This window comes from Elaeis guineensis, chromosome 5 (genome assembly GCF_000442705.2).
Source record: "Elaeis guineensis isolate ETL-2024a chromosome 5, EG11, whole genome shotgun sequence".
In the NCBI taxonomy this organism is placed as follows: Eukaryota; Viridiplantae; Streptophyta; class Magnoliopsida; order Arecales; family Arecaceae; genus Elaeis; species Elaeis guineensis.
In genome coordinates, this window is record NC_025997.2 from 577,388 (window position 1) to 601,974 (window position 24,587).

The following is a 24,587-nucleotide window of genomic DNA, read 5'->3' on the forward strand; positions in this document are numbered from 1 at the left end:
CAAATCGATTCATAGCCACATGTTATCGATTAACTTAAGACCTAATTTGGCTCAGTAGTTTGATCCCAGATCAAAAGGCTAATCTGATCAATTCTAATCAACCAATTTGATGTCTAAGGCAAGTACATAGATGGTGGTTCATTAATTGGTTCTATTGTCTGATTTGATCAATTTGTTAGTATCTAAGAAAAGTAATGAGGGACCCCCACTTATTTTAACTTATCTGACCATTTTAAGAGATTATATTTTGCATTAGATTACTTGTTGACTCGGGCTAATCCATGTCACTAGATTAGTCATATCCATTACGATTAATTAAGGAAGAGATCTCAATCAAAATTTTTTAATAAAATATTACATCTAGCCACTTTTGTCATTGTAGTTGTGCGGACTCTTTCTGAGGTTGACTGTTTTCGATTGGATACAGTGGTTCAGTTACATTGAAAAGATGTAACCATACTATTAGGCATGAGATGCTGTGGGATGGAGATGAGGTTGGGCTTAATATTTCAGATACTGTGAGAGTCTCAATGATGGCTCTATTTCGTGTAAATGGTGGGTCTGACTTAATTAAAGAGTAGTATCAGAGCTCTAAAAAAATTTGACAATGGCAAGTGAAAGTCTTCCGATCCCTCATCTCACCAACAACTTTGAAAATTGAAGTATTCAAATGAAAGTATTGCTGGGCTCATAAGATATTTGGGAGATAGTTGATAGAGGTTTGGTGGAGCCTCAAGATTGATCACTCTAACGGTGAATCAAAGGGAGGCATTAAGAGAATTCAGGAAAAAGGGCAAAAATGTTCTTTATATTATTTATCAAGGCTTAGATGAAACTGTATTTGAGAAAATTGCTGCCGCCACCACCTCCAAGCAAGCATGGGAAATGCTCCAAAATACCAATAAAAGTATTGAGAAGGTGAAGAAAGTTTGTCTCTAAATATTACGAGGTGAGTTTGAAGTCTTGCAAATGAAGGACTTAGAGTCCATCTCAAAGCACTACACAAGGGTGTTAGCTACTGTAAATCAATTGGGACAAAATAGTGAGACGATGAATGATGCCCGAGTCATAGAGAAAATTCGATACTCTTTAGTTGCCAAGTTTGATTATATAGTAGTGGCCATTGAAGAATCGAAGGACCTAGAGTCAATGACCGTAGATGAACTTATGGGATCTCTCCAAGCTTATGAGCAAAGACTTCACAAGAAGAAGTAAGATAAGGTGGATCATGTCCTTCAAAGCAAGCTCTCTTTGAAAGAAGGACAGGAGGTCACAAAAGGTGAAAGGAGCAATAGAGGCCATGGTAGAGGTCATGGTCAAGGTCAAGGTGGAGCTCATGGATGTAGCCGAGCACAAGGCAGACATATACACTATGATGATGAAGATGACTCCAAAAGAGAATGAGGAACAAGAGGTTCTTTTAGAAGGTATGACAAATCTAAAGTTCGTTGTTAAAATTGTAAGAAATTTGGTCACTTTGCATCGAAATGTTGGTATATTGATTCTAATCAAGTTAAAGAGGAAGCTAATTGGGTTGTGAAGAAGGATGAAGAAGAAGAGCTATTTCTTTTGTTAGCACATGAGGAGAATGAGTCCAGCGAGCAAGATATATGGTTCCTAGACACCGGTGCAAATAACCATATGTGTGAAAAAAGAAATATGTTGGTGGAGCTAGATGAAATAGTGGGTGGCCAAGTTACTTTCAGAGACTCATCGAAAGTTTTCATTAAAGAAAAAGATAAAATCCTAGTTCGCTTGAAGAATGGAAACCACCAATTTATCTCTAATGTCTATTATGTGCTAGATATGAAGAATAATATGTTGGGCATGGGACAACTCTTAAAAAAAGTCAATGATATACATATGAAAATCATAGTCTTTTGATAAGAAATCAAAGAAATAATTTGATTGCAAGTATCGAGATGGCAAAAATAGAATATTTATGTTAAACATCAAGCACGATGTTGCCATATGTTTAAATGCATGTATGAAAGATATTAGTTGGCTTTGGCATTTGAGATTTGGACATCTCAATTTTGGTGGTCTAAAGTTGTTATCAAGTAAGAAGATGGTGAAAGGCTTGCCCTATATATAGATCATCTGGAACAGTTTTGTGAAGGCTGTGTTTTTGGCAAACATCCAAGGAGGAGCTTTTCAAAGAAGGCATCATATCATGCAAAGAGGCCACTTGAACTTATCCATGCTGATGTGTGTGGACCTATTATGCCTTTTTTGTTTGGTAAGCACCGCTATTTTCTTATCTTTATTGATGATTGTACTAGAAAGACATGGGTGTATTTTTTAAAGGAAAAGTTCGAGGTGTTTGGTGTTTTCAAATAATTTAAAATATATATTGAGAATCAAACAGCTGCTCCATCAAAGCCATGAGATTTGATCAAGGCAGTGAGTTTACATCCAAAGCCTTTGAAGATTTCTATGAAGAGCATGGTCTTCAACATCCTTTGACAGCTCCTTATTCCCTCCAACAAAATAGTATCACCGAAAGGAAGAATAGAACTATTCTTGATATAATCCGAAGTATGTTGAAGAGCAAAGATTTACCTAAAGAGTTATGTGCTGAGGCAGTGGATTATGTTGTCTATCTATTGAATAGATATCCCATAAGAAGTCTAGAAAAGAAGACTCCACAAGAAGCATGTATTAGGAGAAAGCCAGATGTCTCACATTTGAAGGTGTTCAGAAGTATAGCCTATGCACATATTTCAGATCAAAGGAGAACCAAGCTTGGTGATACAAGTGCCAAGAACATCTTTATCAGGTATGATGCTAGATCTAAAGCCTACAAGTTGTTTGATCCAAATACTTTCAAATTATATATGAGTAGAGATGTAGAATTTGATGAAGAAGGCACTTGGAATGGGAACATAAACATGAAAGAGATCAAAGAAGATGAAGAAGCAAGATTGGAGGTTAAAGAGTCTTCACCACCACCATTACCATCCTCTCATCATAGTTCTCCAATCAAGGCTGCAAAAGAGAAGAAGACTAAATGAATTTTATGAGGTAATGGATGAGCTAACACTTGTTTGTCTTCTTTCTGATTGTGAACCTTTAGAGTTTGAAGAAGCATGCATGTCACAATAAAGAATGGAGGACTGGCATGGATGTAGAAATCAAAATAATAAAGAAAAACAATACATGAGAATTAGCAACTCTTCCAAAAGGCACAGAAGCAATTGGTGTGAAGTGGGTTTCAAAGTAAAAAAGAATGCAAAAGATGAAGTGGAGAAGTATAAAACAAAATTGGTAGCAAAAGGCTATAAGCAAAAAGCTAGAATTGATTATGATGAGATATTTGCTCTTGTTGTCAGAATGGAAACCATTAGATTGATCATTTCTTTATCAGTACAAAATGGTTGGCAAATTTTTTAAATAGATGTCAAATCAGCATTTTTGAATGGCTTTCTTAATGAGGAGGTATACATTGAACAACCTAGGGGATATACTAAAAAAAGGGGATGAAGATAAAATGTTGAAGTTGAAAAAGGCTCTAAATGGCCTAAAAGAGGCACCTAAAGCATGGAATTCTGATTGATACATATTTTAAAGAAAATGGCTATATTCAATATCCTTTTGAACATGCTCTCTATGTGAAAACTAATACAATGGGAGATATATTACTTGTTTGTTTGTATGTGGATGATCTTATTTTTATAGAGAATAATCTTAAAATGTTTGAAGAGTTCAAGCATACCATGTCTCAGGAGTTCGAAGTGACAAATATTGGCTTCATGTCTTTCTTTCTTGGATTAGAAGTGAAACAAATCAAAGAAGGCATTTTCATCTCTCAAGAAGCTTATGCAAAGGAGGTTCTCCAAAGTTTTAAAATGAAAGATTGCAAGTTGATTGGTACACCAACAAATTGTGGCATCAAATTATTTAAGTATGATTAAGAAACAGTGGTTGACTCCACTCTCTTCCAGAGCTTGGTTGGGAGCTTAAGATACTTGACATGCACAAGATCAGATATTCTTTATAGAATAGGGATAGTAAGCCCCTATATGCAAGAACCAAAGTCTAAGCCTATAAAAAGAATCCTCTGCTATATTTGAGGTACAATTAGTCATGGTTCATTTTATATATATTTGAATAACTTTCATTTTGTTGGTTATTCAAATAGTGATTGGGGAGGAGATTTGGATGATGGAAAGAGCACTACAAGATTTTATTTTTACATGAGAGATACGGCATTCACATTGCTTTTTATAAAGCTGAATATGTGATAGCATCATCTTGTATTTCTCATGCTATTTGGTTAAGAAGGCTACTCAAGAAGATTCAAGTTTCCCAATATTAAGCTACGAAGATTTATATTGATAACAAGTCCGCTATTAATTTGGTTAAAAATCCAGTCTACCATAAAAGAAGATTTATATTGATAACAAGTCCGCTATTAATTTGGTTAAGAATCCAGTCTACCATAAAAGAAGCAAGCACATCGATGTTTATTTTTATTCTATACAAAATCATATCAAGGAGAAAGAAATCGAAGTTGTGCATATCAAATCTCAAGATTAGGTGGCTGATATTTTCACCAAGTCTCTCAAAGTGGATCACTTTTACAAGTTCAAGACTCTACTTAAACTTAATTTCATTGGTTATATTTTGGTGTACTAAGGAGAATTATATCATAATAAATATAATAAATATATGGAGTCAAGTCCCAAGAAAATATGGTGAAGTTAATTCTCGGATTTATTTTTGGACCCCGAGTAAAAGTGCCATAACTTCATATTTTATGAAGGGAATAATGGAGAAATATTGCTAGGTCATATGTAACTCATATAAGGGTATTTGAAGGGTCATATACATGTGTATATAAACTCTTATACTCTACCATTTTGGTATGGCCAAGTGTTGAATGAAAAACATTGGCAAGTGCTTTCTTTTATCACCTCTTATTCCATTTCAAATATAGAATTGAGTGATTTAGTATTCTATTGCGCTTCTGCTATTACCAACAATTTCAAGCATCTCTGACAAAAAAAACCTACCAAGGCTCCTAGTTCCTTGAATTGAATGTTGCACCCCTATTGGTGGTTTCCACCTCTTTTGGCCAATGAAGAAGGTATAAACCTTGTTTCTTTCTACACCAGCTCTAAATCTTCAATTCTGTACAACGAGCGAGACTTATTTGAAGGACTCGGAATCAGAATATCACGATTGTAAAAGCATAAAGTTGCTAGGCCATGGATGTGGTCTTAATCTACCTAATGGCGGAACATAGCCAGCCAGAATAAAGTGGAAGCAAGGGCGTTTCTCTGGCAACTTGCAGCAAAGGATGCGGCCTCTTTCTGAAATAAAGTGGGGTAATTTTGTCATTAACCTCAGAAAAGTTAACAGTGATGACCACTTTGCTCATGTTGCATCGAATCTTCCTTTCATTTCGAATTGGGTGGGGCCTAAATAATTTGCAGGTGACCTGTCTGGGCAACACACTTTCTGATAGTTGCAGCTACAGAAGCAATGGCAGTTTCAGCAGTAATAACAGTGGCAACTACAAAAAGAACAACAACAACAACAAAGGAAACAAGGAAAATGATCGGAAGCGAAGAACCACCAACCACCACACCACTACAAGAGCCACAGTAGCTATAGGCCATGCTTTATTCCTTGCTCTCACCTGTGGAACATCCAAGTCAATTAAGAATTGCCGGCACTGGAAAGCAACTGCTCCAAAGGATGATGGTGAATTCAAGATTCGCTCATCCAAAATCCTGTAGAACCAAATATTGGAGAGATCGGACGGCAAGCATGAGAGAGAGAGACCCTTTAGTCATGCAAATCCAAAGGCAATAGAACAGGTGATTAGTTTATTAAATAAGCACAACGAAGCACAATGTTAAGTGGTGCACCAAGTAGGAACTGACTCAGCCGTAGCATACATCCCGAAGCCAAGAAATTGTCTGGACATATTCAATTCACGGCAATAAGAGATAGGGGTGAAGGTTCTCAGATTCTTAAGCCCGACTACACGACCACACACTACTTCCCGTCATCCCCCCTTGTTAGTCGAAGCGTGCCACTACGCCCATGTCAGGATTTCGAACGGTGGTGGAGAGGGAGAGAGGAAAGAGAGGGTGAGAGGAACTTCAAAGTTCAAAAAAGGGGAGGGAAAAAAAAACAAAGGACTACAGGACCATAAAAAAAATATGGAAACAGATCCAAGGATCTCAACCATGAAGTGCAGCGCGCTACGCACAGTTGGCTTATTAATTCATGTCTTGCAAGTATTTTGTAAGATACCTCTTCCATCTGCCCAAGGAAAGCATAACCGGATGAAGTTTCCTGTTCAGAAAGAGCTGATAGAACTTTGAAGGCCACATGCTGTGGATTAATCCTGAGCAAATGTTCTTTGGTACCGGTTAAAATATTGAATATGGCCAAAAGAAGTTCTGAAATTGAGACCTGATCGATTCTTCTTTCCCAAAAGCTAAACTTGTGCTATAGCTATGGTATTGATTGCCAAGGCAAATGAATTAGACTAATGGGAGAAGAACTTCCTCATTCCATAGGATCACTTTCTTTATTTCGATGTGCTGTACTAGTTTATCGCGTACATATTTATGATGCCTTCCTAGACCTGGAAGATCCTCCACTGCCACAATTTGCCCACCATCATTGACTTACATCGCATGTGCAACTGTGGAAGCCACAAGGAAATGACTGACGACTTGGTTTTACCCGATATGTGCTTATCCGACCATGATACACGTACACAAAGGGATATCGGTCTGTAACTCTGTATCCTAGGATACCTTCCTGAAGAAGATAAAACAGAACCAGGAAAAGGAGATCGACTGCGGACTGAAGAATGAGATGCTTAACACGTGGAATGCAGACTCAGCACCAACTATTTTTAAGTGGTCAATTACAGTCAACCAGGTCCTATTGGAGGCTTAAAACAACAAAGCTATAGATTATGGAGACAAATCTCTGGATATGAGACGAGTTTTATTTAAAAGACAGCAACCAGAAGCAAAATTGGAAATATGATCTGTCCCTCGGATATGCGGAGGGATAGCACGAACCTTTTCAGCATCATAGCTTGCAGAACGCCTTGTATTAACTGTCAATTAGCCAGCTGCAAGCTATCGCAATTAGTGAACAGTAAAGTGAAAAAGTTTTTGCATATTGGTTTCCAGCTGGCAGTTAAAATGAGCATAGCAGAACAGACAACAACCGGTACAAAATGATTATGCATGCCACGGGCTTTCTAGCCTGTCTAAGTTGCAAACTACCATACTTATAGATGCCATCTCAAACATCTGAAGAGAAGCATACAAAGACATGGCTCAGGTATTCAACTCCTATTTCAGTAAGAGTACCATGTAGTGTGAACAATCTCCACAAGTTTGCAAGTCTAGCTTCTTTTTGTCAAGCAGCCGAACAGGAAAGCGATCACATGCAGTTCCTCCTATGCACGTCTTTGAAGCAAAGCGATAAACCAAGAAAAGCCTGCGATATGATGGTTGGTACCGGCACAAGCACAGAGCCTTGTAAGCTAAGATTATTGAATGACATCAAGTTTTGGCTGCCATTTCTCTTTGATCGTTCTATACAATAGAATGGCATATTACAGAAAGGAGGGAAAAAAGATTATATAGTAGAGAAAGCCTATCCATGAAACTCTCTTGATGATGGAAAGAAATTCTCACGATCCTCATCACATTTTCTTCGAAGATAAGTACTCGGGCCTATCGACCAAGGCTATAGACTCGTTGAGTACAGGATCCTCATTGCATCTTCAACGAATCATGTCAACCGCTCAACCGCATCGAAAACAAATATTCTGGATCGTTTGATTTCAACCTTGGATTGATTTCTAAATTTGATAATTTCAGCAAATCCAAGGCCCCCCAACAAATGCCAACAGACAATAGCTTTTGGATTCATATAGCACATGTACATGTTCTCATCCACGAGAGTGCATTTGATATAGCATGCGGCAGCTGCCGACAGTCAGATCCTGGAGAGTATTTTGAGCTTGCAGTTTCATCCCATACGAAGGTGGGTGCATGAACTGATTACCATTTGCTGATGAATTGAAGGCTTCATTTGGCTGCTTGGAATCGACCATCTCCGAGAATAGGTCGGGTAGTCCAGTGGCAGCAGCTGAACTCGATTGCATCGAAAGCACAGATGGCCGAGATGGTGAAGGAGGCGTATTATTTGGAAAGTCGACGGTGGTGATGTCATGGATGCTGGACCTCCTCTTATCTTTGCCGCCCGAATTAAGCCTGATGAAATACTTCTGCGCATGGCTAGCCACCTGTGTAGGTGTCCTGGAGATGACAAAATTCCGAGATATGTTTCTCCAATCCCCTTTACCGTATTTTTGGAGTCCAAGAAGAAATCGCCTGGAACCGGTGAGACAAGACATTTTATCGTCAGCAAATACATATATATATCCAAGACAAGTAAACCATAACTAAGGAACATATCATTAAGCTTATTTTATTACTAGGAGGAAGTACGAGGTCCGATCAAAACAATCAAGATTTATATCCAGAAGGAAGCACAAGAACAGTCTTAACGGATCGATCGCTTAAATTGGTGTCCAAGAATCTAATCGGCGAGATGTTCTACATGTGATTTTAAGCATAGCATAGCACCGGAGATTTCTGATTATCATCATATATACGCAATAATCTGAAGTACTGGTCGGTTAGACTGGGCCGAAAAGGGGAACTTACTTGTGCTCCTCTTCGCTCCAAGGCACTCCCTTCTTCCTCTCTTGATCCGGTCTCCCTCCCGACCTCCTCCCGCCGGCGACGCAATACGCGGGCCTCAACCCCTCGTAGCCGTGGTGGTTGGCCCAGTCCAGCGTGAACGACGAAGGGCTGCAGCTATAGACAGGGAATGGGATCCGCCCAGCTTCTATCTCGCTCACGTCGTCCTCCAGATCCTTGTAATGGGACATGATGTCCCACACCGACTTCCCAGGGATCATGGCCGCCACCTTCTCCCACCGGTTTGGGGTGTCGCCGTCGATGTGCGCCAGGGCATCCTCGAAGCGCTTGTTCTCCTCTTGGGTCCAACCCCCGCTCCTCTTCTGGCCAAGAAACCAACTTGAGCTGGAAAAGCAAGGCGATGTTGGAGGGAGAACTTCCATCCAGGAACTGCTCGACATTTCCCCCCTTCCTTTCTTTCCAGATGGAAGAACGGTAGAGATAGAGGGCGAATCCGCCGATGGAAATTAAGTTTATAGGTCGAAGACGAACAGAGACGTTGACGAGAAATCGAGGGAGAAACTCAACAACACCTGTATTTTTCAACCCGACTGTCCATCAGCAGAATAGATCAGATGGAGACCGACGAACAGAATCTAAAGCTGCCCATGGCGATCACCAATCCGAGATGAAATGAGCCGAGCAGCGCGTGAAGACTGTAAAACCCTGCCCTGCCTGGCCGCCGAGAAAGCTCGATCGATCGATCGAGAGTAAACAACAAAGATTACAGAGAGAAAGGATGAATTCGAAGAGAAGGTGCGAATTAAGAGGCAAAAGATGACATCTTTCTACGCTTTGCTCTGAGTTTTTGGCTGTGGATGAATAAAGGGAAGAAAGAAGATGGACAAAAGGAGGGCGGGAGAGGGCGGAGCGCTTGAAGAAGAAAGGGATCTAAATCCCGATCTCACTCACCCACTGCCTCTATTTTATTATTTTCTTCTCCTGTGGGAGATGCATAAAGGGAAGTGGAAGGGGAAAGCAGCCAGGGGGGCTGTGATTGGTTAGTGGAGTTTGTGGCCGCTCAACCAATAAAAACGCGTCTCTCCTTCACTATTTATCTACTTATCTCCCAATTTATTTATCACATAAAATTTGATACCTAACCCCCTAAACTAGTTAATTTGAATTTTGATTTTGAAAAATTAATTAGTTCCCTATTTAAATAATTGGCGGCATCTCTAATTGTTATATTAATATGTTTAAGTAAATAGTTGTGTTTACTCTTTATTTATCGCATAAAATTTAGTACACAACCCCCTAAGCTAGTTAGTTTTGAGTTTTGATTTTGAAAAATTAATTAGTTACCTATTTAAATAGTTGGCAGTATCTCCCATTGTTATATTAATATATCTAAGCGAACTGTTGTGTTTACTATTTATTTATCACATAAAATTTAGTACATAATCCCCTAAGCTAGTTAGTTTGAGTTTTGATTTTGAAAAACCAATTAGTTACCTATTTAAATAGTTGGAGGTATTTCTAATTGTTACATTAATATATTTAAGTAAATAGTTGTTGGTTAAACATACCACTAACTATTAGAGTTTCTAGAAAGCTATGTTAATCTCCAAACAAAAAGCATTATGTGATATATTGTATGATAAATTTTGTTATATATTTGAATTTCCTTTTTTAGGTTCTTTCAAGAAAAAAAGAGTTTGTTTTTATGATATAATTCATGTGTTCAATTATGATTCAAGAGTGCTATTCAAAAATAACAATGAGATTGCGAGCAATTTTATTTTTTGCTAGAAAGAGATTCATAAACAGTTAATTACATATAAAGGGATCTGAGTTACTATTTGAAGCATAACATAGCCTTGAATGATATAAATTATTTATCTTCAAATTGTTATGATGTTCACATCTAGAGGTGAGCAAAAAAACTGGAGCTGAATCAATCAAATCGGTGAAACCGAACCAAACAGTAGGTTTGATTTGGTTTAAAATTTTATTTGGTTTGGTTTGGTTGGTTTTTGACATATAAAAAATATATTTGGATTGGTTTAGATTTGTGAATAAAAAAAATCTTTCTCAAATCGAATCGGACCGGCTTTAATCAAACGACGTCATTTTGATTAGAGTGTTATTTATGTTGAAGTATTAATGTATTAGAAAATAATTTTAAATTTATGATGTAGTTTATTAATTCGATTTTGTGTTGATTAGCCTTGAATCCTAAGTGACTTACTTACTGGATTATTTATTTTTTTATAATATGTTGGAGATCTTTATCTTAAATCCTTAATGATGGTATTTGTTTAAGAATTTTATTTTGTTGAATAACAATATCTTATGTCAATTTAAATCATTTTACTTGATAAATTTTTTTGATGGTACTCTTATATGAAAAATAAATAAATCTTCATGAATCATAAAATAATAATAATAATAATAATAATAATATAAATCAATAAATCAAACCAAATCAGACCGTTTAAATTATGTTGATTTGGTTTGATTTCAATCTTCTATTGATCCAATTTAGTTTCTAGAAACACTAAACTGTTTAGGACTGGTTTGGCTTAGGTTTGAGCATGAAACCGGTCCAAACCAGACCATACTCACCCCATTCACATCAATAAAAAATGATATTTATGAATGAATGCATATATATATATATGTTTCAGTGGTAAAAATGGAAACAATCAATGGTTGGACTTGATAAATACATGGTTATGCCATCGGTGTCCAAACTGAAAAGGAAATATAGTAGTGGTTTCTATTACTTTGACCCTCAGATAGGGACTATAATGCTTAACTTGTTGAACTCGATTTAATCCATTGCAAGTTAGGTTACTTATTTAATAAAACGATAAGTTTAAATTTGAATTTTGACTCATTTTAATAAGTAGATTGGATTTGGGTTGATAGATCTTTGGCTTATCATGTATCCAACCCACTTGCATCTAATCTATCTTGACCCAACTGCCACCCCTACCTTTAAGGACTTTGCTACTCAACATAGCCTTCTCGACCAAAGGATATGGTAACTATAGTGTTATGCTATTAGGACTCAAAATTTGAACTAAAATATAAATAAAGATAACTGAAGGTAAGTGAAAGATAAAATAAAAAATACTGGTCATTGATCGGCAAAAGTTTTATTCTCCGAATTACAATTTAACATTCATAACTTATATTTTTTTAATCGATAAATAGTTGTCTATCTCTAGCATTGGCATCTACCATTTCTGGTTGACATTGCTTCATCCACTTTCTCATAATGGTGGATTTGTGTGAAGGAAGGTGAATCTTTTTTCTGCACAAAAGATACAACTTAATCATACTAAATATTCAGACCATACAGAAGGCTAGCTAAGTAGTACTATTTTTGACACTATAGCTAGAAAAAGAAACGTGACATATAATAGCACCAAGTTATAAACCCTTGTTCATTCACCAACATGGTACGGACTTATGTAGAGGCTTGATTGCTATCAAGATGCATAGTAATTGCCTGACTCATAATTAAAGGAGAAAGAATGAGAAACATATGTACCAATATTGGGCATATATTTTGCATATGGCCATGAAAGGTTCAAGGGAGGCAAAAAATGGAAAGTGAAAATATCATAATGGATGTTGAAAGTAGAATAAATTTCGTACACATGGAGTCAAAATGGGGTGGAATCCAGTGTTGGGATTTCATGATTTCATACATGCAAAAATTTTTCAAAATAAGTAGTAACAAAAATTAAAAATTCAACTTAAATCTAATTTAATCTAAGCATGCATAAGATCAAATCTTAAAATCATAAAATAAAATCTACATATGTGAGATAGAATTCAAATATAGAAATCAAATAGAGAAGAATAAATAGAGAGCATCTAATCTTCATATCTTGATGCGGATCGATCTACACCGCGAACCGATGATCGTGGATATCTTCCGTAGGTCCCTAGAAACTGTACAAGCATCCGACCTATATGGATATCCACATGAGGTCTCGATCTTATCTGAAGCTTTTTAATCTCATCAAGGTGTTAGCTCTCTTGCAGAGATCGCATCTTAATTGTTGAAAATTCTTTGTTTCTCTCAAGATCTTCTTAGAGAAGAAGAAGAAAATCAGAGGATGAAGATCTCCATATTAGAGATCATGAGAAGAACACTGTCTTTTCTTTTTTCCTAAAATCCATACACAAAATCTCTATGCTAGAGATCTAAAAAAATATATCCAACTCTTGGATAAAGGAGAGAGAAAAATCTATATCCAAAACTTAGACAAAAGAGAGAGAGAAGACCTTAACAACCAACCTTTGGTTGTTTGTAAGAAAGAAGAGATAAGAGCCAACAAACCTCATGCCTAGCCCTTGATGCCGTGCCCTCTCTTCTCCAATATTTCTCACACACACCCCCTTTTAGTTTGGCATCCAAAACTGATCTCTATCAAGTTCCATGCCACCACACTCTTATCTCCTATTTAAATAGGATAGTTAGGGCTTTAAGATAAGAGTCCATATATCTTTGGACTCTTAAGTTATGCCACTCAACCCTTATATTTTTGCGCCAATATATCCCATAGAAAGAAGGGATGAGCATGAACTCCTTTCACACTGATCTTCCTCTCAGTCATGGAGAAACATAAGCACAAAAAATTAAGTGGACGTGGGGCTTCCTCATTGCATAAGGAGAGATGGAGTCCTAGTCACTTGAGACTCCTCTTTAGGTGACTGATTTAAATCAAATAAAATTTTAATCAATCATAATCAAATTAGGAATTGATTAGACCCAAATAGATCGAAATCTTAATTTGATTAGGAGCCCAAACTATCTAGATTAAAATCTAATTCAATTAAGAATTAGATGTCACCCAAATTCTAATCAAATTAAAAATTATTCTCCTATGTAATTGAATTATTTCATAATCCAATTAAGCTTGATCAAATCAAATCCATGTCAAGTCAAATTGAATCTAATTTAATTAAATTTGATCCAAGCTTCATTACTCAATTAAATTGAGCCAATTAGCAATCTAATTGCTAATTAATCTTTCTATAACTCACTAACTCTTTAGTGAGTTACTTAATTATAATTTTTTTTATTTGATTAATTATCAATCATATTGATAATTAAATTCTATCATAATTCATAATCGTAATTCAACTATTTGATCAGTCAAAAATCTCTTTGCGTATGACCCCATAGATTTTATTCTGTTTGACAATGAGATATATTGTGATCCTTATGATAATATCATTAAAACTCTTTTCAATGAGTTAGAACCATTCCAACTCTACCCATCAAAAATCATCGATCATCGAGATAATATTTGTGGATCTCACAATCCATTAGTGACACCTAGTAGTATGTAATAACAATCCAGCAGAATAAAAGATGATAAATCTCTAGGTGTAGTTAATGTATGATACAGTTCTTCTATCGTGAGTTCCGATCAGATGACAGGTCTTGGATAAATCGTCAAATCTCAATATCGATCATATGATAGATTCAATTAGTTTGAGTCCATATATGATTTTCATAAAAAAAATTTTTCATTAATCACACTACTATGGCCACAGACTTAAGGACTCAGTTTCTTAAATCTCACAAAACTATTCTCCTCTGTTAAGGTCGATAGATTGTATTCAGGTATGTACCTTACTCCTACAGTGGATCAACTATCGCTAACATCCATTACAATGACTCATTGAGTCAATATTATATATAGTCAAACTCCAGCAGCCTCACTGTGAGTAGCTGTGGCACCGCAGATCAAAAGATCAGTCATACTACTGCAGCAACGAAAAGTTACTAATGAATAAGCAGACATCCATGTGACTTCTCGTATTGATCACACTTAGTACTAGTTATTCTCTAACAATCACCTACACTTTCGCTCCAGTGACACTACACCGAAGACTCGAGACTCATCTATCTGAAGAAAGTAATTCATGCATTGGTCTATCTGAATTAATCACTATCTCCATGATGATCTTATGATCAGAAATAATTTAGAAATTAACTATCAATGACTCATGTCTTAAATTTTTAACTCTTTGAGAATATATATCATCATCTTGTTAATCCCTTGGACGATTCATAGACATATAAAATATGAATGATAATATAACTATCTATTAAGTACAAAATCATGTTCTAGAAATATGATATGCATCAGCCAAGATTGACTTTCAAGGCATACATCCAACAATCTTCCACTTACACTAAAGCCAATTTGCCATATACCAAGTCCCATCTTCTCAAGACAGGCTTAAATTTTTGGCTAGCTAAGTAACTTATCATTGGGTTTATCACATCTCATGTAGAGTTTATTTTCTGCACCTCTATATATTTCTACTTGAGGTAGTCGCGTATACTGTTGCTCTATATGCTTGAAAATCTGGTGAGAATTTGGCTCCTTAGCGAGGGCTATGGTGTCATTATTTTTGTAGTATAGTGTCATGGTATCTGATGGTATAACATCCAGTTCTTCAACTAATATTAGGATCAGAATGCATCCTACACATCTACAGCATACTCAGCTTCCTTCGATCGATTGCTTGGAACCCTTCCAAGATATCGAATCATGATTACACAAGAAAACATCTCTTGATGTAGACATTCTACCATTAACATCAGACATAAAGTCTGAATTGGTGTATCCTCCCACTCCTAACTTTAATCTTTCTCTAAAATTTAAGAACAAATCTTTAGTTCTTCTCAAGTACTTAAGAATACTTCACATCAATCCAACGCTCCTAGTCTGGATATGACTGATATTTGCTCGTGACATTCACAGTAATGACTATATCAGTTTGAGTATATAGCATAACATACTTCTATGCCCAAGAGGGTAGCAGATCCCTCTCCAAGATTTCTATGCTGAACCCTTTCAGTATCTATTCTCTGTAATTTTCTGTAAAAACACAAACATCCAGTTGGATCTATCCCTATAGATCCTTATATTCTCAGAATATAGGATGCTTGCCCTGATCTTTTATGGAGAATTCTATATACAATCATATTTTAACCGATGTTAGTATAAGACACTCCCAATTAGGAGGATATCATTCACGTACATTTCGAAGAACGTAACAGCATTCTCACTGACCTTTTTGAAAATACATAATTTCTCATTTTGATCAAACAATTTGATCATATCATCGAAATGAATATTCCAACTTCAAGATTCTTGCAGATTTTGTGATCTTTATCACAAGGAGTGAAATCCATAGGCTACTCCATCCAGATATCTTCCAAAGATATCCAGTTAGGAAAGCTATTTAACATCTTTTTTTTGGAGTCAATGTCTAACATCATCTCGTTGTAGATTTTGAGATTATCTCTATGTTCTCTATCTTCCATGAGAAATAATTTTTCTCTATATTCTTTGTTAAGCAAACCTAAGTACCTTTCAAAAGAATGGAAGATCCTACTATATCTGCGAGGTGGAGGAGGACATACATGTACTGGCTTATCATTAATAGGTTCTTTAGGTCTTATAACTTATTGCTCTTCAAAGACGCTCTCTTCGAGCTTAACTTTTCTCTCACTACTTCATCTTAGATAAACTATTTTTCAAAAAGATAGCATGATGGGTCACAATCACAGTATGATCCTTTCAGAAGAAAAAGTAGTATCCCAAACTCTTTTAAGGTATTCTTTGAAATGAGTTTTATAGACCTAATCTCTAATATATCCGTCTGCTGTCTTTGACACAGGCTGGACATCCTTGAATCTTAAAATAATCAAGATTCAATTCTAACCATGCCATATCTCATACGGTATAGTAGAAATATATTTAGAAAAAATCTAATTTTATAGGTAAATTTTAAAAATAAAGTATATCTCTAAAAAAATAAAAATAAATCAGTGAAGTCCATCATGGATCGGATCAAATCTCATACAGTCCTATGACTCTTTTTAATTATTTCGTTAAGCTGAGATATACTAAGAGGGGTCCAATATGAAACTATATCATTTTATGAGACAATCGAAAAAATTTTTACTTTGTTATTACATCCTCGATCTGATCGAAGTACTTTTAAATTTTTTTTCTATTTGCTTCTCTACTTTACATTTGAATTTTTTGAATCTTTCAAAAGTTTCAGATTTATATCTCTTATACTTATCCATATCATAACCGATCATCGATAAAAATAATGAAGTAGAGATATTTTTTTTTGGTTAGCACATCAAATGGGCTGCACACATCAAATGTGTATCAAAATAAGTATCTCAGTGATTTTTTTTCTTTTATCCCACAAGAGTAGCTTGATCATTTTTTCTCAAAAAGATGATGTACAAACTAGATATGACTCAGCAGTCAGTGAGCCCAAAAGCCCATGTCTCTTCAGTCTGTTAATCATTTTTTCTCTTATACGACCTAACTTAAGATGCCACATATACTTCAAATTTATCTCAACTCTGGATCTCTCAAATCCAATGGCATTCACTGCTTGCTCAATTAAGTTCATAGATGTATCACCATGCAAATGATAGAGACTATCTCTAAGAACTAAATTCAAACGATAATCGCAAAGAATAGATGCCCACAACCACAGTAGCAACTGTTGCCCTATTGCCGACTTTAAGAGTTACTCCCTCAGCCCTCTTTCTTCCCATAGACTCTATACTAAAGTGCATAAAAGCACTAACGTCTAACACTCAACTGGGAGAAGAAAAAATTGTAAGGATAGTATCGTGCAATTTCGATATGCCTACTCAAGGTGTGTCCTTATTTCTTTAGGCTCTCTAGGTATGTACCTCTGAACCTTTCAAGATTTCTTAGTTACCAATATTTTAACCAATTCAAATAAGATGCCATGATGGTCATTCATATGATAGTTTACCATAAACTATCTGTACAAACTAAAAAGAAATCGTAAGATCAAATCCACAAATAATTCCTTATGCATGGTCATGTCGAGCTTTTTAAGCTCCTTAGTATCTTTGATCATTATCAAATAGTGATCATTGATTGATTGTCCATCGCACAACGTCCATTACGCATCTCATGCATTGTGCGATTTTGATCACCTCACAATATTTGTAGATAAATCAACATGTTGTTGGCAGTATACATGTGCTCATGTATATGTTGGAGTTCATTTGACATGCATGCCAACATATAGCACTTACTTTTATTGTCATTGTTTATCCACTTATCAAGTATAGCTCGTTGACTTTGGGTTGGATAGGCTGTCAACCTTAGAATTACTTGATAAAAAATATGACTTAATTTTTTAAAATTACGAACGATTCTTAGGTTTCTTAACCAGTCTATATAATTAGTTTTGGTTAAACGATTAATATCTAGGATTCGAGCTAGAGGGTTAGAAGCTGACACAATAAATAACAGAGAGTAAAAATTTTAGTTAGATGTTTATACTTATTTTATAATTTACTTTAGAAATTTTTAGATACAAAAAGGCTCTCACTATTTTTTCATATCTTTCACACTCCCCAGATGGAGAAACAAAAATTCTAACACATACAACAATTAGATTTCTAATAGGTGCTATGGTCTCACTAATGTCATGCACCTCACCTAACAGTTATTGATAATACGTACATCGATGCATGGATAACTCTTTGTCCAGATGCTTCTCTAAGCATGTTACAGTGATTTGATCTCTAAGTTATGTGGGCTCACCTAATAGTTATTGTCTACACTCCTTAATTAAGTCAGATCTACAATTAACAAGTAAGTGCAAAGTTGTCATTGGATCCCTCACCTAATAGTTATTAGGCATAATTTCATCTTTATCTTGGAGTAATTTTTTGCTAATAGAGTGGTTGCGTGCTTTCGATGTAACTGAACCACTGTGACCAATCGTGAACAATCAATATCGGTAGCACGTTCGTACATCTACAATGGTGGAAGACTATTGGACTTAATATTTATGGGAAGATTTGGATTTACGTCTCATCTAATCAGTCATCACATGATTGATCTAACTAATATGAGCTAAACCAAACCATCAAGCAACCATATTTGAGACTTAATCTTTCAAATTGATCAGATATATTGAGATCAATGGGGATCCTCCCATTGCTTTCTTTAGATACTAATAAATTAGCTAGATCAGTGAATGAAACTAATTAAATAATTATCTTTTAATTACTTATCTTAGACACTAATTAGTCAATTGATCCAAATAGATTAGCTTAGGCAAATAAGGCTCGAGCCATAAAGCCGAATTAGGTATTTAGATTAATCGATTATATATATGGATGTCAATCGATTCGATCAACAATAATTATATGATCTTAAACTTTATTGATCTAATCCTAATCAATATTTGACTTGATTTGATCAATTGCTAAATCAACTTTGATCTATTATGATCAAATCAGAAATCTTAGATGTAATCTAATTACATGACCTGATTTGATCTATCCATGACCAATCTCTCATACATAAACATTAATTTCATATCTTAAATCTAAATTTTCAGATCTAAATTTTTTATATGAAAAATAAGTTTTCATCTCAAAATAATTTTTTAGATCATACATACAATCATATATCATATACATGAATAAAATTCAGATCATAGAAACTGATTTCAAACGTAAACATATTTTCATATATCATATATACGAATCAAAATAGATTTTGAAACTCTTTTTAAATCTAAACAATAAAACATATACCACATATATGATGAAAAATTAGATCTAAAATTTTATTTTAATTAAAAATTTTTAATATCGTTCTAAGATAACCATACAGCATAATAAGTTATGCCAGAGCAATCTTATATCAAAATGATACCAAAAATTTTTAGATTTGAAATTTTTTTTTATAGATTTCAGATCTAAATCCTAATCTCATACATATGATGTGGCTCTAATATCACTATTGAGATTTTACGATTTCATATATGCAAAAAAATTTTAAAACAAGTATGTAACAAAAATTAAAAATTTAGATTAAATCTAATTTAATCTAAACAAGCATAAGATCAAATCTTAAAATTATAAAATGAAATCTACATATGTGAGATAGAATTGAGATACAGAAGTCAAATAGAGAAGAATAAATAGAGAACATCTAATCTTTATAGAAGATTTAATCTTCATACCTTGGTGTGGGTCGATCTACACCGTAAATCGATGATCGTGGATGTCTTTCATAAGTCTTTTAAAACTGCACAAATGTCCGACGTCTACGGTTATCCACATAAGGTCTCGATCTGATCAGAAACTTTTTGATCTTATCAGAATACTAGCTTTCTTGCAGAGATCATTTTTTGATAGTTGAAAATTTTTTATTTCTCTCAAGATCCTCTTAGAGAAAAAGAAAAAAATCGAAGGATGAAGATCTCTATGCTAGAGATCATGAGAAAAATACTTTCTTCTCTTTCTTCCTAAAATTCATGCACAAAATCTCTATGCTAGAGATCTAAGAAAATATGTCCAACTCTTAGACGAAGGGGAGAGAAAAATCTATATCCAAAATTGGGACAAAAGAGGGAGAAAGAAAACCTTAACAACCAACCTTTAGTTATTTGTAAGAAAGAAGGGATAAGGGCCAACTAACCTCATGCCTAGCCCTTGATGCCGTGCCCTCTCTTCTCCAATATTTTTCATGCACGCCCCCTTTTAGTTTGGCATCCAAAATTGATTTCTATCAGGTTCCATACTACCACACTATTATCCACTATTTAAATAGGATAGTTAGGGTTTTAAGATAAGAGTCCACATATCTTTGGACTCTTAAGTTATGCCCCCCAATCCTTATATTTTTGTGCCAATATATCTCATGGAAAGAAAGGATTAGCATGTACTCCTTTCACGCTAATCTTCCTCTCAGTCATGGAGGAAAATAGGTGCAAAAAAATAAGTGGGCGTGGGGCCTCCTTATGGCGCAAGAAGAGATGGAGTCCTAGTCACCTGGGACTCCTATTTATGTAGCTGATTTAAATCAAATAAAATTTTAATCAATCATAATCGAATTAAAAATTGATTAGATCCAAATAAATTAAAATTCTAATCTAATTAGGAGTCTAAACTATCTAGATTAAAATTTAATCCAATTAGAAATTAGATATCACCGAAATTCTAATCAAATTAGGAATTATTCTCCCATGCAATTGAGTTATCTCATAACCCAATTAGACTTGATCAAATCAAATCCATGTCAAGTCAAATTGAATCTAATTAAATTAAATTTGATCCAAGCTCCATTGCTCAATCAAATTGAGCCAATTAGCAATGTAATTGCTAATTAATCTTCCTATAACTCACTAACTCTTTAACGAGTTCTTAATTGTAACTTTTATATTAGATTAATCATCAATCATATTGATAATTAAATTCTATCATGATTCATAATCATAATTCAACTATCTGATCAGTTAAAAATCTCTTTGTGTGTGACCCCATAAATTTTATTCTATCTAATAGTGAGATATATTGTGATTTCTATCACAATATCATTAAAACTCCTTTCAATGGATTGAAACCATTCCAACTCTATCCATCAAAAATCATCGATCATCGAGATGATGCTCATGGGTCTCACAATCCATCAGTGACATCTAACAGTATGTAGTGACAATCCAGTAGAATAAAAGGTGATGAACATCTAGGTGCAGTTAACGTATGATATAGTCCCTCTATTGTGAGTCCCGATCAGATGGTAGGACATGGATAAATCATCAAATCTCAACATCGGTTATATGATAGATTCAATTAGCTTGGGTCCATGTGTGATTCTCATGAAAACTCTTTTCTATCAATCACACTGCTATGGTCATAGATTTAAGGACTCAGCTTCTTAAATTTCATAGGACTACTCTCCTCTGCTAAAATCGATAGATTCTATCTAGGTGCGTACTCTACTTTTACAATGGATCTACTATCGTCAACATCCACTATAATGACTCATTAAGTCAATATTTATGTGTAGTCAAATTTCAGCAGCTTCACAGCAAGTAGTTGTGGCACCGCAGGTTAAAAGATTAGTCACACTACTGCAGCAATGAAAAAATTACTAATGAGTGAGCAGACATCAATATGACTTCTCGTATTGATCACATTCAGTATTAGTTGTTCTCTAACAACCACCTATACTCTCGTTATAGTGTCGCTACACTACAGACTTGAGACTCATCTGTCCAAAGAAAGCGATCTGTGCACCGATCTATCTGGATTAATCATCTTCTCTGTGATGATCCTCTGACTAGGAGCAATTTAGAAATTAACCATCAATGACTCATACCTCAAATCCTCAACTCTTTGAGAATATGTATCATCATCTGGTTAATTTCTTAGATGATTCATGAACATATAAAATATGAATGGTAATATAACTGTCGATTAGGTACAAAATTATGTCTTAAAAATATGATATGCGTCAGCCAAGATTGACTTCCAGAACATACATCTAACATCTAGAGCTTCCATTATGATTTCGTGTGTGTTGTTATGTTGACCTACATCACTAACAAAAATGACTAGGACTCCAGGAATCCAACTCCAAGATCTTTCATGATGACTTTGTGTTTTGTTGTGTTGGAATGATAATGGAATCCAACTCCAAAACATGCATAAAATCATAATGGAATCCAAGAGCTTCCATTATGACTTTGTGTGTGTTTAATTTGTTATGTTTTGCTATTGACGTATTCTAGTGAGATGAAGATTTCTAGCGAGAGAAGCTCTGGCCCTTCAAGCGGCAGAAAACACCTTCACTTCACCTTCAACCCTTTTACTCATCCCTCCCCTATCCAGCACCACATAATCCACCCTCCCGATCTTCCCAAACTCTAATCCTCAAGGAACCAAAACAACCCACTGACGGGTGCTAACGCCACACCCCTTGGACAAAGGGTATACCTTGGAAACAAGGATGGTATTCTGGGGTAGCGCCATTAGAAACTGCCAAACACCATCAAAGGCTTGATTCTGCAACCAACCCACGAAAGTATGTCCGACCCCCTCATCCTGCTACCGACGAAAGTTGGCTTGAAGAATCGATGCCGGCCTCGTACACCTCATGGAGCGGATCTCAACATTAAGCATCCGCGAAGCCGCCACAGCGTACCACTGTAACCTTTCCTCCACCACTTACAATCGCCACTTCACCACCGCTAGCGGCGCAAATGAAGGACAATCTTTTGCCTTGAGGACTGAACCGCCGCTTCATCCTACCCAATGGAACGGTGTCCGCCATCTCTCTCCAACTAGGATCCACGAGGGAAAAGGCACCAAAACAAGCCGTGACCTCCGCAAGTCTCATAATGCTATCCCATCCAGCTGGTGGTGGTGTCGGGCTTCTGAAATCAAGATTGATGAGGTTGATCGTAGACAGCCACCACTATTACAGAAAAAAAATTATGGCAGCATCGACAATCATTGCTATAGCCAAAAAAATTACTGCCATAATCTACGATAGTGGTTCCACAACCGCTGTCACTATCACCGTCATCGTAGATCTATAACAGCGATTGTTATGGCGGTTATTTAACCGTTGCTATAGAGTGGATAGCAGCGATTGTATAACCACTACATTAAATTCTATAGCAGCGGTTATGGAATCACTGCCATGGATTACGACAACGATTGTCTAATTGCTGCCATAGATCTATAGTAGCGGTTGACACAGACCAATAGCAGTGGTTGGTATAGGTATAGCAGCGATTATGCAACCACTATCATAGGCTATGGCAGTGATTTTTTAGCTTACAGCAATAGTTCACAACCACTGTCGTAGCTTTTTTTCTTGTGGTAGTAACTTTCCAACCACTTAAATTTATTATTTTTTATCTGATAGACATAATTCAATATATAATTATTTAAACTAAAACTTACAAAAATAAAAAATTTTACATAAAACTCAATAATAATACAGAAATATATCTCAAATACTCAAACTATATTACTGATCAAATTATATTATAATATTTTAAAAAAAATAATAAAATATAGTAAAAATCTTCTAAATCAAAATTCTCCTCTCCAAATGTCTCATCATTATCAGGAGGGCCTGAAGCAAGATCGGGAGGGTCTGGAGCAGAAGCTGGAGCTGGAGCTAAAATGTTAGTCAATATGTCTTGAATGCTTGATAAATTAGCTCTAAAATGAGTGAAGAGCTGACTCACCATAGCAGACATGATGCTTTGCAGCTAAAATTTAGGCTTCTCGGTCTGACATGCATGCTTCTGAGCCTGAGCGGCACACTCTTGAGCCTGAGCTGCCTGCACCAAGATCTCGTCAAGCTACTCTCGATTAACGACCTCGAAAGTGTGTGACGAGATGCTCACCTCAGACAAGTAGCTCATCGACATATGTTCGGGCCTGCAATGAATCCTCCCAGAGTGCTCAGGTCTCAAGATTTGAGAAAGATGGTCATGGAGGCCAGACGTGTCTGGGCCCTCGCTCGCAAGCATGTCTAATTGCTCATGTAATTATAAATTTAAATAAAATATCATAAGAAATGCTATAATACTAATCATACTCCAGTTATTACTTATAAAAATCTTCTCGATTGTGGCGTTCATCGGTCTGTCCTTCTTATCCGTACGACTCGATCGAAAGATAGTGCTACGGGCGGGCATCACCCCCTCTCTCATCAGCTATAACAATCAATCAGCTTGTCAGAAACATGTAAAAAATAATAACTCAATAACTTATAAACTAAAGGGTTAGAATTCATTACCTCTTTATGCACACAATTGGCCATAAACTTACGATCGAGAGTGTGCATATGCTCCTAAGTAATCTGGTTCTCTTGATTCTAATAAGATATAGCCTAAAAAGTATTTAAATTATATAAGTTAAAACTAAATATAATTATCAGTATAATAAAAAATTTACAAGTTATAAATTAAACTTAGAAGTCCTGGATCCTCCAATGCCTGATCATCCCCTCCTACTGA

General features: G+C 35.7%; 2 protein-coding genes across 2 annotated transcripts in view; both read right to left on the reverse strand.

Moving 5' to 3' along the window:
- LOC140857787 (uncharacterized) overlaps positions 1–5,624 on the reverse strand; it is a 39,425-nt gene extending 33,801 nt beyond the window's left edge. Inside the window, exons 1-2 of the mRNA XM_073256978.1 lie at positions 5,444–5,624; positions 5,232–5,315 (exon numbers count right to left, since the gene is read on the reverse strand). Coding sequence (XP_073113079.1) covers positions 5,232–5,315; positions 5,444–5,624 — 265 coding nt within the window. The remainder of the gene's footprint in view (positions 1–5,231; positions 5,316–5,443) is intronic.
- Positions 5,625–7,539: 1,915 nt separating this feature from the next.
- LOC105032584 (transcription factor DIVARICATA) lies at positions 7,540–9,691 on the reverse strand. Its single transcript, XM_010907060.3, has 2 exons — positions 8,718–9,691; positions 7,540–8,381 (listed from the first exon to the last, which is right to left on the reverse strand). Exons 1-2 carry the CDS (start codon positions 9,152–9,154, stop codon positions 7,937–7,939), a joined length of 882 nt encoding a protein of 293 aa, XP_010905362.1. The 5' UTR covers positions 9,155–9,691; the 3' UTR covers positions 7,540–7,936.
- Positions 9,692–24,587: the final 14,896 nt, after the last annotated feature.

Bases quoted from the DNA above. Each gene is read 5' to 3' on its own strand.
- LOC105032584 (XM_010907060.3), bottom strand. From the start codon at position 9,154: ATGTCGAGCAGTTCCTGGATGGAAGTTCTCCCTCCAACATCGCCTTGC. The intron at 8,382-8,717 runs GTAAGTTCCCCT...CACCGGTTCCAG, and splicing joins TGGAGCGAAGAGGAGCACAA to GCGATTTCTTCTTGGACTCC.